General features: G+C 47.4%; 1 protein-coding gene across 6 annotated transcripts; it reads right to left on the reverse strand.

Moving 5' to 3' along the window:
• Positions 1 to 356: 356 nt before the first annotated feature.
• ZNF12 (zinc finger protein 12) lies at positions 357 to 12,267 on the reverse strand. 6 transcript variants are annotated; one of them, XM_054718188.1, is made up of 6 exons: positions 12,212 to 12,267; positions 11,683 to 11,774; positions 10,282 to 10,343; positions 6,483 to 6,609; positions 6,160 to 6,252; positions 357 to 3,606 (listed from the first exon to the last, which is right to left on the reverse strand). In XM_054718188.1, the coding sequence occupies exons 1-6, from the start codon at positions 12,229 to 12,231 to the stop codon at positions 1,766 to 1,768; spliced, it is 2,235 nt and encodes a 744-aa protein (XP_054574163.1). In that variant the 5' UTR covers positions 12,232 to 12,267; the 3' UTR covers positions 357 to 1,765. The 6 variants fall into 6 exon arrangements, with proteins under 6 accessions (XP_054574163.1, XP_054574161.1, XP_054574164.1 ...); XM_054718186.1 differs by having other exon boundaries at positions 357 to 3,609; XM_054718189.1 differs by lacking the exon at positions 12,212 to 12,267 and adding an exon at positions 12,098 to 12,110 and having other exon boundaries at positions 357 to 3,609.
• Positions 12,268 to 14,056: the final 1,789 nt, after the last annotated feature.

Consider the following 14,056-nt stretch of genomic DNA (forward strand, 5'->3'; position numbering starts at 1 on the left):
GGAAATGGATACACTTAATGGTTTCTAATGCTCAACCTACTTACATCAAAATTTACAGGAAATAAGATAAATCTCTTTATCAACACCTCAAAATAAATGAATTACCTAAAGTCCACTTCTCAGTTGTGTAACTCCTACAAAAGTGTCACTTTGTATCTTCAGTTATCAATGAAAGAGCAACCCAAATCCACTGGCTGGAAAAGATATTGAGTCTTTCACAGAACAGTCCTGAGGCGAAGTGGCTCCATGGATGGCTGGTCCAGTGGCTCAGCATCCCCTTCTGGGCCCCAGTTCTTCGTCTTTCTTCTCTGCCACACTTTAGTTACACGTCATTGTTGAGACATAACCAAGTATCACTTCCCAGCAAGGCAACGTTCAATGCAAGCTTCCACGTCACCCGCAGGACTCCTTGAATATTTGAGGAAACCTTTTCCAAAAATAATGTGTCAGGTATCTCCTTTGTATATGTGTCTAAAATTGGGTCCCAAGACCACCCCATTTCTGGTAATGAGAAAGGGATTAGCATTACTGGTTGAAACTGATCAGGATTTATCCCCGTTCCATAAGGAGAAATGGATACCCAAACTCTGCCAGCAAACAGTAAGGAGCAAGTGGCAAGGGTGGTTACTCAGCAATGTCTGCCCCAAACCCACGTGAACATGTTCTTCAATCACTCAGGAACAGGAAGGAGTAGAGCACAATGTTTAAAAATGCTATCATATCAAATAAAATACACATAATTCCTAAGTTATATAGTATGGTGGTTTACACATTGACATTTGTGTAGGCATCCAAATAAAAATAGATCAAAATTAGATAAAAACAGGAATATCTTAAGTTCAGTTTTAAAATGTATAGCGTTCAATGAATACTAGTTTTTTTTTTTTCTCACTACTGGAGACTTCTGGCATTAACAATTTAAAATTACCTATGCAGTTTTCTATCTATTTTATACATCATTTTCTGTCTCTTGCTGACTCAGATATAGTTGTGAACATTATAAAACACTTCATTATGGCAGTGTTTAGTTATTTAGTTCATTAACAATAATCAAATACATCTGTAAGTGCTAGGGAAGCGTACAAGAAGAAACATACTTTCTATATACCAAATACTAGCTCAGTGGCAATGCATACTAAGTACTAACATGGCTGTACTATCAAAATAGCTAATCTTACATATGTCTTACAAATTATTCCAATTAGGATACTCTGCCTTTTCAAACATGATTCCAAATGAACATAGTCCCTGTAATGTACCATTCTAAAAAGCAAGTTAACAAAGGCCTGTATGCTCAGGACACACTCATGTATGAGTCTAATGTGGCTGTATTGTGGTCCTGATCAGCTATCTAGTCTTATAGCTTCTATTCATACAAGGAGTACATTTATTCACATTATGTATATTACAAAAAACTTGATATTATAACAGAAACATAACTTTTAATATTAGTAATTTCCAGAGGAGTGTTTTCCACATTCTGTAAAATGACAGATCTCCCCTTGGAATGAATTCCCTGATATGTGAAACAGCCTGACTCCATGGAAGTGTATGGACATTCTATGTGTTCACACATTTTACAGTCTGGTATCCCACAAGTCGCGTGTCTTGTTGTAGTTGTGGTTTCCACCCTGTGAATTCTCAGATTACAAGTTTGAGTAATGCACAGAGGTGGGTCCACTGTCCCCTGTGTGAACTCTGACTTAACAAAGGTAGGAGTTAACATTACACTGAAAGGTTCTCTGATGTAAAATGAGGTCTGACTTCAGAGAAGCCTTCCCACATCAAGCACATTCATATTCCCTCGCCTATGGATCCTCTGATGGCTGTTGAAGGCTGATTTGTGGTAGAATTTTTTCCCACATTCGCTACATTCATAGGGTTTCTCTCCTGAATGAGTTCTGTAATGTACAGTAAGATATGACATTCGAGAGAAGGCCTTTCCACATTCATTACATTCAAAGGGTTTCTCTCCAGAATGAATTCTGTGATGTATGGTGAGATATGACATCTGAGAGAAGCATTTTCCACATTCGTAACACTCATAGGCTTTCTCTCCAGTGTGCGTTCTCTGATGTCGATTAAGGGCTGAATTCTGACAAAAGGTTTTCCCACATTCATTACATTCGTAAGGTTTCTCTCCTGAATGGATTCTATGATGTATCGTGAGGTATGACATCTGAGAGAAAAATTTCCCACATATATAACATTCATAGGGCTTCTCCCCTTTATGTATTCTTCGATGTCTGCAAAGGGCTGAATTCTGGTAGAAGGTTTTCCCACATTCATTACATTCATAAGGTTTCACTCCTGAATGAGTTCTATGATGTATAGTGAGGTATGACAACTGGGAGAATAATTTTCCACATTCATTACATTCATAGGGTTTCTCTCCGGTGTGTACTCTCTGATGTCTCATGAGGGCTGAATTCAGGTAGAAGGTTTTCCCACATTCATTACATTCATAGGGTTTCTCTCCTGAATGAGTCCTATAATGTACAGTGAGATATGATAACCGAGAGAAAAATTTTCCACATTCATTACATTCATAGGGTTTCTCTCCTGTGTGTGTCCTCTGATGTGTTGTGAGGGTAGACTTGCGGCAGAAGCATTTCCCACATTCATTACACTTATAGAGTTTCACGCCTGTGTGAATTTTATGATGGTCATTAAGTGCTGACTTCTGGGAGAAGGTTTTTCCACAGTCATGACAAACATAGGGTCTCTCTCCTGAATGTGTTCTCTGGTGTTGGGTGAGGTGCGTCTTCTGGCAAAATGATTTTCCACAATAACTACATTCATAGGGCTTCTCTCCTGAGTGAGTTCTCTGATGCTGAATGAGGTGTAACTTCTGGTAGAAAGTTTTCCCACATTCCTTACATTCATAGGGCTTCTCCCCTGTGTGTGTTCTCTGATGTACAGTGAGGGTTCCCTTTTGGCAGAAGGATTTCCCACACTGATTACATGCATAAGGTTTCTCTCCTGTGTGAGTCCTCTGATGTATAATGAATTTTGACTTCTTACAGAAGGATTTCCCACATGCGTTGCATTCATAGGGTTTCATTTCCATAGGAGATGTTGGATGTACACTGAGGTCTGACATCTGGAGAAAGGCTATTTCAGATTCATCCCACTTACAGGGCTTCTCCATGGGATTGACAAAAACTGCATCCTTCCGAAAGGCTTTCTGGCATTCAATATAGTCAAAGGGTTTCTCCAGAATATGAACGTTCTGATAAACACTTTCTTTATTTTGAGTATAAGCTTCCCCATTTTGATTAAATTCATAAGATTTCTCCCCTGGGTGAGTTTTCTCAAGCTTCACATGGAGAAGCGATTTCCCACAGGCACTACATTCATCAGGCTTCATTCTTGCATAGCTTCCGTCACTACTAATATATTCTGAAGTGGATTTTAAGCTCTTTTCACATGAGTCACATTTATAGGATGTTTTTCTTGAAGGAAAAGGGTTTATTTCCACATTAAAAGTCTTACCAAGAACATCAGCTCTCTCTTCAATCAGGGTTTTGTTGCTGATGGATAGAGTTTGCCTGGAATGTTTGTCTTCACTTTCCTGGACTCTCTCTATCAGGTCAACTTTCCAGACTGCTGAAAAGAGGCAAAATTAACCAAATTTTGTACATCTTCCTACATATGATATGGGATGAGACATACATAAGCATTTGGTTGTGGCATAGATGCTAGCTTCATAGATGAAAATAATTCCATCCATACCTTTCCCCCTTATTCTTTTTCTTGTGTATGTTAATCCTCACCCGAGGATATTTTTTCCATTTATTTTTTTTTAGAAAGATTGGGGGGGGGGGGGGGGCGGCGGGAGAAACATTGATGGGGAAGAGACATATCAATTGGTTGCCTCCCCACACACCCCAACCAGGGCCGGGAATTGAGTCTATAACTGACGTACGTGCCTTTGACTGAAATCAAATCCTCAACCCTTCAGTCCTCAGGTCGATGCTCTAACCACTGAGAAAAATGGCCAGGGCTCCCCTTATTCTTTAGTTTGAAAAATTTCTCTCCCCCCTCTCTCCCTCTTCCTCTCCCCAGTGGTGACAAAAGGGGGGAATTAACTGACAAAGACAAGCATCTTTGACCTTTACTACTTTCTAAGATCTCGTTCAAAACTGGGTATAGAAGGTAAAGTAGAACCACAGAACAGCAGACAGGATGCCAGATGAATGACTGACAACACAGACACGAGGGAACTCCCAGCAAATGGAGTCCAGTGACAGCAACGAGCAGCACTGCTGGATAGGAGGGCTGGAATCTGTCTCCAAGGATGGATCTGTTTTGGGGAGGAGAAGCAGAACTTCACACAGCATCATTTCATATCAGCTTGGGAGAGACAGCTCAGTGTAGGCTTGATGTATCAGCTTGTCCCGAGATGCTGTGGCACCGCCAATGCCCAGCTTCCTTTCAACCCCAAGCCTCTGTTCCTGCTTTCAGTCTGCTTGACTTCCAGCCTTGGTCTACTCAGAACCTCTCAGGGGTTTCCATGCTTTCAGAAAACACTTCTCAAATCCTGTCTCATCTCCAGTAGCTCCATTTTTCTTTGAAGTTGAAAGTAATTACTCTCCACACAACCCTTTTTGCACAGTGATTCAGCCTTGTGGAACTTTAAAATCCCATGTGAAATTCTGGGTTTCAAATTACTCCACAGGGCTCTGTTCTCTTTTCTTAACCAAAACCCATCTCTTAGGAAGTATGACTCTATTTCCTATATCTTTTGAACCCCTAAATAGAAATTAGAGAAGCTGTTCTTACTAGTAATCTGAATCATGTAGGTATCTGTCAAGTACCTACAGGATATATGAGATGTGACCTAAACATGCATGCTCAGAAATAATGACCTGTAAATTACTTCTGAATGAGGGACAAGGAAGTTCTGCCGCCTTAGCCAGTTTGGCTCTGGATAGAGCGTCCGCCTGCAGACTGAAGGGTCCCGGGTTCAATTCCGGCCAAGGGCACATGCCCAGGGTTGTGGGCTCGATCCCCTATAGGGGGCATGCAGGAGGCAGCCAATCAATGATTCTCTCTCATCATTGATGTTTATATATCTCTCTCCCTCTCCCTTCTCTAAAATCAATAAAAATATATTACAAAAAAAAAAAAAGTTCTGCCACCTGTCTGGCTCCTCGGAAAAAGGAGAAATAACCGTGTACTACACGTTACACACCACAGCAAGGGGAGTATGCTCCTTTCTTTACAGGGTTAGAATCCAGGGGAGGGATGAGCCTCAAGCTAAAAATATATGCCATCAGATACTAGATTCCTTGATCAGACCTAGGAGTTGAGTCAAGAGATTAGAGTAAGGATAAGAGTTGGAAAGAAAAACTTCAAGGAGGGAAGGGTTTGAAAATTTGAGCTCCGACTTAAAGAATGTGTTATCTGGCCAGTCAAAGCACACCCCACTGAAAGGCAGAGCTGTAGGGACAATGATCACATGAACAGAACACATATGGACTAAATGGAGTTTAGCAGCGTTTTTGGAAACAACTGAAAGTTACTTTTCCAGGCAATACAAGGCCATGATTGTGTTGCTTCTCAGAGGATGAGGAAGCTAATTCCTTCAGGAACTAACAGGGAATCACTGTAGGCTCATCCTGTGAAATGAGTGACAGGTTAACTGGAACTTCTGGTGAGCACACCTTACAAATCCAAGAGAATGAAGGTGTACCCCCCGAGGACAGGGCAGACAAGGCACTTAAACCCGATGAACTGAAACCCCAGAGACCTGAGGCAGAAGGACCCCTTTACAGAACAAACCCCTGGAGGAGGAAGCAGATCCACATTGTGGAGGGGCGGGAGGGGGATGAGTCCCAGTTCCTCTCTGCACACTGGACTCATTACGAAGGCACTGGGGACAGCAGAGCAACCGGAAACAGGAGAGACAAGATGAACAGCACTCGGGAAAAGAGGGAGCCCCAGTTCCTGCTGTCACCTCTGAGGAAGGGCTGGGGCTCAGGACTAACGAGCAGCACAGGCCCACGTGACCTCACAGGTGAACAGATTTCGGAGTCAGGTGGCTAAAGCACACAGCTAACTATCTCTAGTCACTTCTAAAGGTTTGGAACCATTAACAATTCCAGAAAAACACTGCCAAGTTAGCAGCATCTCCTCGCTGCCTCCCAAACACACCTGGGCGACTGTGAAGTAGGACTTCTTCTACTCTCCAGGGCTCTTCTCCTTGCTCCAGCTTGATGATAACTTCCGGTTTGACAAGGTGACACCCTATTAACAGAAATGAAAGAGAACTTGAGCCTGGCTGCTGGGCTTCTGCAGAAAGCGGTGCCTTATAAGATACACAACCCAAGTGCCCCTCTGAGCTGTGCCCAGATTCACAGGGAGGTAAATGCCCTGCCTGATGCCCAAGACACATTGTTCACATTTATCCCATCAAATTCAAAGTCAGAAAACGTGTGGGAAATCCCATGTCTTAGCAACTCGGCCGCTCTGCTCACCCACGGAGACGAGGTGGCTGTAGTTCTCCAGCATCACGTCCCTGTAGGTGGTCTTCTGCTCCGGGCCCAGCTGCTGCCACTCCTCCTGGGTGAAGTCCACAGCCACGTCCCTGAATGACACTGGCTCCTGTAATAGCAGCGCGATGGGAACTGGGTGACGTGGACAAGGCGTCCGGGGACAAGAGCTTACCGAGCTCACTGGTAGAGGCAGCCAGGGACCCTGTATCCCTTTTATGCTACAGGTTGTGGAAGGGAAACCAAGCTCTCAGGCAGACACTGAGCGAGTTCACTCAGAGTTCACACCCAAAAAGAAACGGTCTTGACTGTGAGCCAGACACTCCTGGCTGCTGGGGAGACTCAGCCGGGCAGATGCAGCCCGCCCCTGAGGAGCGCAGGCCTGGGGGCCACTCGTGGAAACGGGCACCTGCTCCTTCATTCTGCTTCCAGACACGAGTGGTGTTGGTTCTGCTCTTGCTCCCAGCTGCTCCTGCTCAGTCTCCTCGGCTGGCTCCTCCTCCCTCCAAGATGGAGGGCTCTGGCTCCCTTTTCGGTGCTTTACTCTTTGCTGTCTGCGTTCGCGGCTTTGATGGTGCTCCCATCTGGCCTCATGGATTTAATTACCGCCTATGTGTCAGCATTTCCCAAATGGATGGCACCAGCCCAGATTCTCCTAAATTCCTGACAGGTCCAGATCTCAAACTCAACATGCCCGAAATCCAGCCGCTGTTCCTGTCCAGACCTGTCCCTCCAGCTTACAGGAGCCAATCGGCAATGCCTGCCAGTTACCAAAGCGCCAGCCAAGCCAGGCAGCACCAAGCCAGGCAGGACCTGCCGCAGGCTTACCCATTGTCCTGCATGGGTAAGCCTGCGGCAGGTCCGACCAGGGCCCCCACAGGAACTGTCAGCGACCATTTCCATTTGTAATGCACTGTTGCCGCTTGAAAACAGCATGACCGTGACTGTTGTAAGCCACTGTGTGATTTGGTGACAGCTTTAGGTACTAGTAGCTTGGCCAAGTTCACGTTTATGCATAAGGAGAGGGGAAATGGCATTGTTCTTCCTCTGGCTTAAACAGCTTTGCCTTGGCTGGTGCTGCTCAGTAGTTAGAGGGTCTTGAATTTGACTCCCAGTCTAGGGCATGTACCTGGGTTGCAGGTTCGATCCCCGGCCCCAGTCATGGTCCGATGTGTCTCTCTTATATCAATAGTTCTCTCTCTCCTCCCTTCTCCCTCCCTTCCACTGATTCTAAAAATCAATAGAAAAAAATATCCTCGGGTGAGGATTAAGAAAAAAGAAGCAGCTTTTCGGGCACTTTTAATTTTAAGAAAGTGGATTTCAGGAACTTGGATAACGAATTAAGAAACCAATCAGAACTGCAGATATTTAGGATTTCAGGTTAGTTACAGAAGACGAAGGAACAGCCATGAACAGTGTGTTTCAGAGCCCCCTCAGACCAGTAACTGTGGGACAGTTGTGTGGTCAGAGTGAGAAGAGTTAGATGTGGTCACACAGGCTGGAACATGGACCTGGGAGTGAGAATACTGTGACCATCCCCGTCACTACCCTCAGAGCTAGCTTTCCCGCAGCGGCGAGGGGATCACCGGCGCCTTACATTTTCCGAGAGGCCCGTCCTAACTGGCCAGGAAAGGGAGGAAGCACCGGGGTCCCCCCAGTAAAGGCTGGGAGGAAAGTGTCCCCCAGAGGGTTTTAACCAGCCCCAGGCCTCAGCAGGGACAGTGAGAGCCTACTGGTGCCAAAGACTGGTCCAAGGGTCCCCGAGCCAGCAAGAGTCCTCCTCCCTCCTGCACATCAGGAAAAAGACACTCAGACACGAAACGCCTCCAGTCAGGAGTCAGCACGCCGCCTGCGTGGCCCGTCTGAAGAAAGCGACTGACATGGCTCCAGAGCCAGGGCGGGGAGACTAAGACCAGACAGAAATGGAAGAACCACAAAACCAAGGAATTCCTCCTCCTCCTCCTCACCACCACCACCGCCGCCGCCGCCGCCGCCACCACCATTACCATCACCATCACCATCACCAAACACGCTACACCCAGTACTCACTGAGGAGGGCGCTCTTGAACTAGGGATCTCACCCACACAAACTTGCTCATTTTGGGAAATTTAAAAAATACTAAGTTCTCAATTTTTCAAAATGAAAATATTACAAAATTATATGGTAATCCTGGAAAACAAAATAAACTTGGAAAACAATGTTTACTAATGTGACTCACTGGAAAAATTTATAAACACTTGAGACTCTAAATCAGCAAGAAAAGCAAAGAAAACGCCAGTATCCTGACACCAGGCCCAGGCCCTTCCCCCCAGTGACAGCCTCCCACTCAGAAGGGACAGTTATGCCCAGGCTGTGCTCACCCTCACGACAGAGCTTCCCAAGAACTGCGGGGCCGGGGGGCTGTCTGTCATCTCCCACAACTACTTTTATGAATTATCGCCCCAAGGAGAAGAAAAGCTCCTTGAGAGAAAGAATTGCCTCTTAAAACCAAGTCCAAGGAAAGATCTGTACACAAACCCACACAGGGCACTGCAGATGGGCAAGGCGGGAGTGGCTGAGGCTAGGACTGGCTAGATCACAGGGGCCTTTACCAGGTCGGATTCAGGGGAGGGCAAGGCTGCAGGCTGCCAGATAAACCATGAATGGGGCATCAGTAATCTTTGCCAGACACGTCACTGCACAGTCTGCGGTGCAACCCCAACAGATGACGGGAGAGAGACCTGGGGAGACTTATTTGAAGGGTGAGAGGGCCACTCCTCCCGATGGCCCTGGTTTTCCCCCTGGATCAAGCATTAACAACAATGGATCTATGGGACAACAATGTTGTCGTTACCAGCAAAGTTATATGCATGGAGTGCTCCCGGGGCAGTATGCCCTTGGCTTACAGGAGGCACAAGGCACAGATGGCAATGGCTCAGGGCTCATTATTTAGAATGGCTCCTCACAATTATAGTGACATCGTCAACGACATCTTTTTTTTTTTTGGTTCATCCTCAACTGAGGACATTTTTCCATTGATTTATAGGGAGAGTGGAAGAGAGAGGGACAGAGAGAAACACTGATGTGAGAGAAACACATTGATGGGTTGCCTCCTGCACGAGCTCCAACCCGGGCCTGGGCTGTGGAGGAGCCTGCAAACAAGGTACGTGCCCTTGACCGGAATTGAACCCGAGACCCTTTGGTCCTCAGGCTGAAGCTCTATCCACTGAGCCAAACTGGCTTAGGACGTCAACAAAATCTTTAAAAACTATGAGAAAACAAATGTTTTGGCTGGTCAATGTAAGTCAAATATTGGATGGTATTTGTCATTTTTGTGATGAATGTCAGAACACGAGGCACACCTGTACTTGGGCTTTAAGTGCTCAGGAGGGCACTAACCAGTGTGGCTCAGGGATAGAGCGTCGGCCTGCGGACTGAAGGGTCCTGGGTTCGATTCCGGTCAAGGGCATGTACCTTGGTTGCGGGCACATCTCCAGTAGGGGGTGTGCAAGAAGCAGCTGATCAATGTTTCTAACTCATCGATGTTTCTAACTCTCTATCCCTCTCCCTTCCTCTCTGTAAAAAATCAATAAAAATATATTTTTAAAAAAAAGAGTGCGGGAGGATCATGCTATCTACACATGCAAACATGATAAATGCCTGGGGCTGACCTGCTGCTCTATGTTTTGTCTGAGCATATCTTTTATCCGGTCTACTTTCCCATTTTAATGTTTGAACTATTCACCTCCAAAAGGTGTATTATAAAACAAACTAGGGGAGAAATACGTAACCAGAAAAACTCACCAGAGATTTATCCATCTTCTGCTGCTCTTGGAAAAACGAGGACTGTGAAACCAGAGGCAGACCTGGAGAAGGAACATGCAGGCAATGAAGTTAGGAGTGATGTGGCCTGCCAAGGAAGTACTCTTCCTGCATAAGAACGCGCCCAGAAGGTTCCATCAGACACCTCGGGAGACTGTCTCTTTAAACCTTCAGAAGTGACAGAGAATGATGAGGGAGAGCCCACCTGTGTGTCTGTAACGCCCACGTCATTATGTGGTGACTGAGTGGATGCATCTCTCATTAGTGAATGAACGTCAAAGCCCATTGAAATAACTCCCCGTCATTAACACTGGAGGCTTGGTGCACGTGCACAGGTGGGGTCCCTCGGCCTGGCATGCACCCTCTCGCAAACCAGGACCCCTCAGACTGTGCGGTGACGTGTCTGCCAGTTTCCGCCCAATCCCCGCAGCCCAGGCCGAGGGACCCCACCGGTGCACGGATGCACGGGGCCTCTAGTATGCATGTAAGATATTTGGTTAATCTCGTCCCGCCCTCCCCTCTTCCCTCTGAGATTCATCAGTCTGTTCCGTGTCTCCATGCCTGTGTGTGGAGTGTTTGCCCCCTGGTGGTCAGTGCGCATCATAGCTACCTGACGGTTGGGGGTAGGTGGCTTAGGCTTTTATATAGAGAGAAGATAAAAAGAGAAATTTTGTTACAGTCATCTATTTTTTTACTCTTTTAACAATTTAAGATCAAGAAGTCTGCAGGATGCTCTGAGTAAAGGAATACACTCAAGCAGGGCTAAGTCTAAATATTTTGCACAAACTTGAAAACAAAAAAAAAATCTCTTAAGAAACTTTGACTTAACTATAATACAGTGGACAGAACACTTGCCCTGGGAGTCTGAGTCCTGTTAGCCATCCCCCTCCACAGGGACACCCCGGGCAAGTCACCGCCCTTCTCAGGCCCAAGCTCTTCCGCCCGCACCGAGGCGGAGGACGCCCCCTGCAGGCTGACCTGATGCGCTGCACCGGGGCTGCACAGGGGCTCCCAGGGGAGTCGGCACACGCTCAGGCCAGTGAACACGGTCCTGGGGGACGTTTAGACACGTTTGGAACCCGGGGAGGGCGAGGCGGAGGAAGGGGTGTTGGGGTGCAGGGAGGAGGGGCACCGTCGAAACCCAGGCTGGGACCCCCTAGACCCCAGGAGACAGGGAAGTCCCAAGTCCGGGGCAGCGCCCACTCCCAGCAGCCTGCCCCTCCGGCTCGGACATGCGGATCCCCGGGAAGCGGTCCCCACTCCCTCCCGCAAACTCGCGTGTCCTCGTCCGGGGCGAGTCCCCAGCCCTGCTCACCGCGGGCGGGAAGACGCCGACCTGCCCGGGGCCGCGAACGCACAACCCGCCCGTCGGGACTCGCTGACCTGCCCCAAGGCTCCGAGGCGCCGCCGCTTCTCTCCCGGGGTCCCCGCCTCGGCGCCTCCCAAGCCGCGTCCCCGAGGCGCCGGCTCTGGGCCTGCGGGACAGACTCACTCAGGAGGACGTCCCTCCCGGGCCTCACCGCTCCGCGCGCCTCGGCCGGGCCGCCGCGATGCAGACGGGCCCAGCCCGACCCCGCCGCCGCCGCCGCCGCCGCCGCCCAGCTCCTCGGGCCTGGCCCGCGGGCTCCGGGGTCGCCTCCCGGGTCCCCGCTCCACACTCCGCCCGCGCGCGCACGCTCTTGAGCGCACAGCCCCGCGCCCGCTGGGTGGCGGCCCGACCGGACAGCGCCCGGCCCCGCCGGCCCCGGGATCCTCGCCCAACAGAGGCCGAAGCTGGGGCACCGGGGGCAGCGGTGACCTGGGCTCGGACAGGAAGCGACAGCGGCGCTGCGGCTAGGCGCCTGCGCGTACACGCACACAGCCCGCGTGCACATGCGCACGAGGACGCCGGAAGTCGCCTGCCGGGGCCCACCCGGGGCAGCGGGACTCCATTTCCCAGAAGTCTGCGTGCCGTCCCGTTAGGGAGCGTCTTCCTAGTCTCCAGCGGCTGAGAGGCGCTGTGCGGGGAGAGCTGGCCGCCCGGTCGGGACGCCGGGTTCCCATTTGTCTCTCCTCCTGGGGCTGTGGGGTAGCGGGGGATCAGGAAGGTGTCTCAGTCCCCGGCCTCTCCAGCTTTGAGACCTTTGGGGTTAGGTAGGGATTCCCCCACCACCGGACGCGGGAACAGAGGGTGTATCTTGTCCACTTACCTGAAATACTAGGAGTTGCACTAAAATACTAGGAATCAGGAAATGCCCCCCCCCCCCCCCGTTTCTCCTAGGAAGAAAAGATAGTAGAAATTGTAGCTTTTGTAGATTTCACAACTAATGCATGAAACTATAAAACTCAGTAAATACAATTGGAAAAAGGTGAGATCTTACCTCGGAAGGAGGATTGTTGGGCTAAAGTGTCACTTTTCAAAAATGGGATCATAAGGACAATGATTAACACCTCTTTATGGTGAAATAATGCAACTGTGTTTGTGGCCAAGTGTTTCCAAAAAGCTGATGGGGGATTGGGGTGGGGGGCGGGGGCGGGCTAGAAGGGGGGAGAAGGGGGACATATGTAATACTTTCAACAATAAAGATTTAAAAATAAAAGAAAAATAAAACCAGGCAATCAATCACTCAAACAATAAAATAACAAGCTGATGGGGAGGGGGTGGGATTAAAAATAAAAGCTAGAAATTTCAGGCTCCATTTTTTTATGCGCTTGATTGCAAGAATCTAGAACCATCTGAAGGAGGCGTTTCGGGGCTCAGAAGAGCAGGGGAATACTTGAAAAGTATAAAATTAGAGCCATCAGGTCAATGTGTGCCATGCATTTTATCGCTTTACTCTGAAAATGTTGCCCACAGGATTATTACACTTAGTTTTATGTTTAACATTTATATATCTATTTTAAATAGTTTTAAATAGATGTAGTTTTGAAAACATGCTGCTCCTAACAAAGTTTTTTGATGGGTATTACAGCTGTTATATATATATTTGTGTGTGTGAATATAATTTTGTTTACATTTTTAATTTTTAAATTATATTTATATAATACCAATTACCTTATAGCTTGGTGGGCAGTTCCCCCATATTGTTGAAACTATAAATTTTTATTTTTTGGCCTTTCTTATTGAATTGTGAGACTTCAGTTGTGATTTTCTAACTTGCCTGGCTGACATGTTTGTATGATATTTTAGGTCATTAAAAGCACAGTGGAGGAAGTAAAATAAAGATGAAATTCTCGCCAAAACCGGTTTGGCTCAGTGGATAGAGCATTGGCCTGCGGACTGAAAGGTCCCAGGTTTAATTCCGGTCAAGGGCATGTACCTTGGTTGTGGGCACATCCCCAGTCGGGGGGTGAGTAGGAGGCAGCTGATCCATGTTTTTCTCTCATCGATGTTTCTAACCCTCTATCCCTCTCTCTTCCTCTCTGTAAAAAATCAATAAAATATATTTAAATAAAATAAAAAAAGAAATCCTTCCCTTCCCTGAGAATATAAAGACTCATATTTAAAAAAAAAAAAAGATGAAATTCTCACCTTCACAGTTAGATTAGCCCATTCACTGTCAAATGATAATGTAGCTTAGTGGGGTGTGATTATTCAAGCAAGTTTCTTAACTTTTAAAAATAATCCCCATTTTTTTTTCACGGAGAAAAAAATAGGAGTTGAGGCAGGTCCTAAGCTAGAGTCAGAAATCAGGAAAGAAGGGGGCGCTATGGAGGGAGAAGAAGGGGAAGAATAGAAAGACGGGAGAAAGCGCCACGGGTACCTACACATAATCTG

Source organism: Eptesicus fuscus, chromosome 6 (genome assembly GCF_027574615.1).
Source record: "Eptesicus fuscus isolate TK198812 chromosome 6, DD_ASM_mEF_20220401, whole genome shotgun sequence".
NCBI lineage: Eukaryota > Metazoa > Chordata > Mammalia > Chiroptera > Vespertilionidae > Eptesicus > Eptesicus fuscus.

Coding starts and splice junctions, on each gene's coding strand:
- ZNF12 (XM_054718186.1), bottom strand. CDS start 12,231: ATGGAGTCCCGCTGCCCCGG. Junction 6,253..6,482: donor CAGCCACCTCGTCTCCGTGG/GTGAGCAGAGCG, acceptor TTCTGTTAATAG/GGTGTCACCTTGTCAAACCG. Junction 3,610..6,159: donor CCTACTTCACAGTCGCCCAG/GTGTGTTTGGGA, acceptor GCCTCTTTTCAG/CAGTCTGGAAAGTTGACCTG.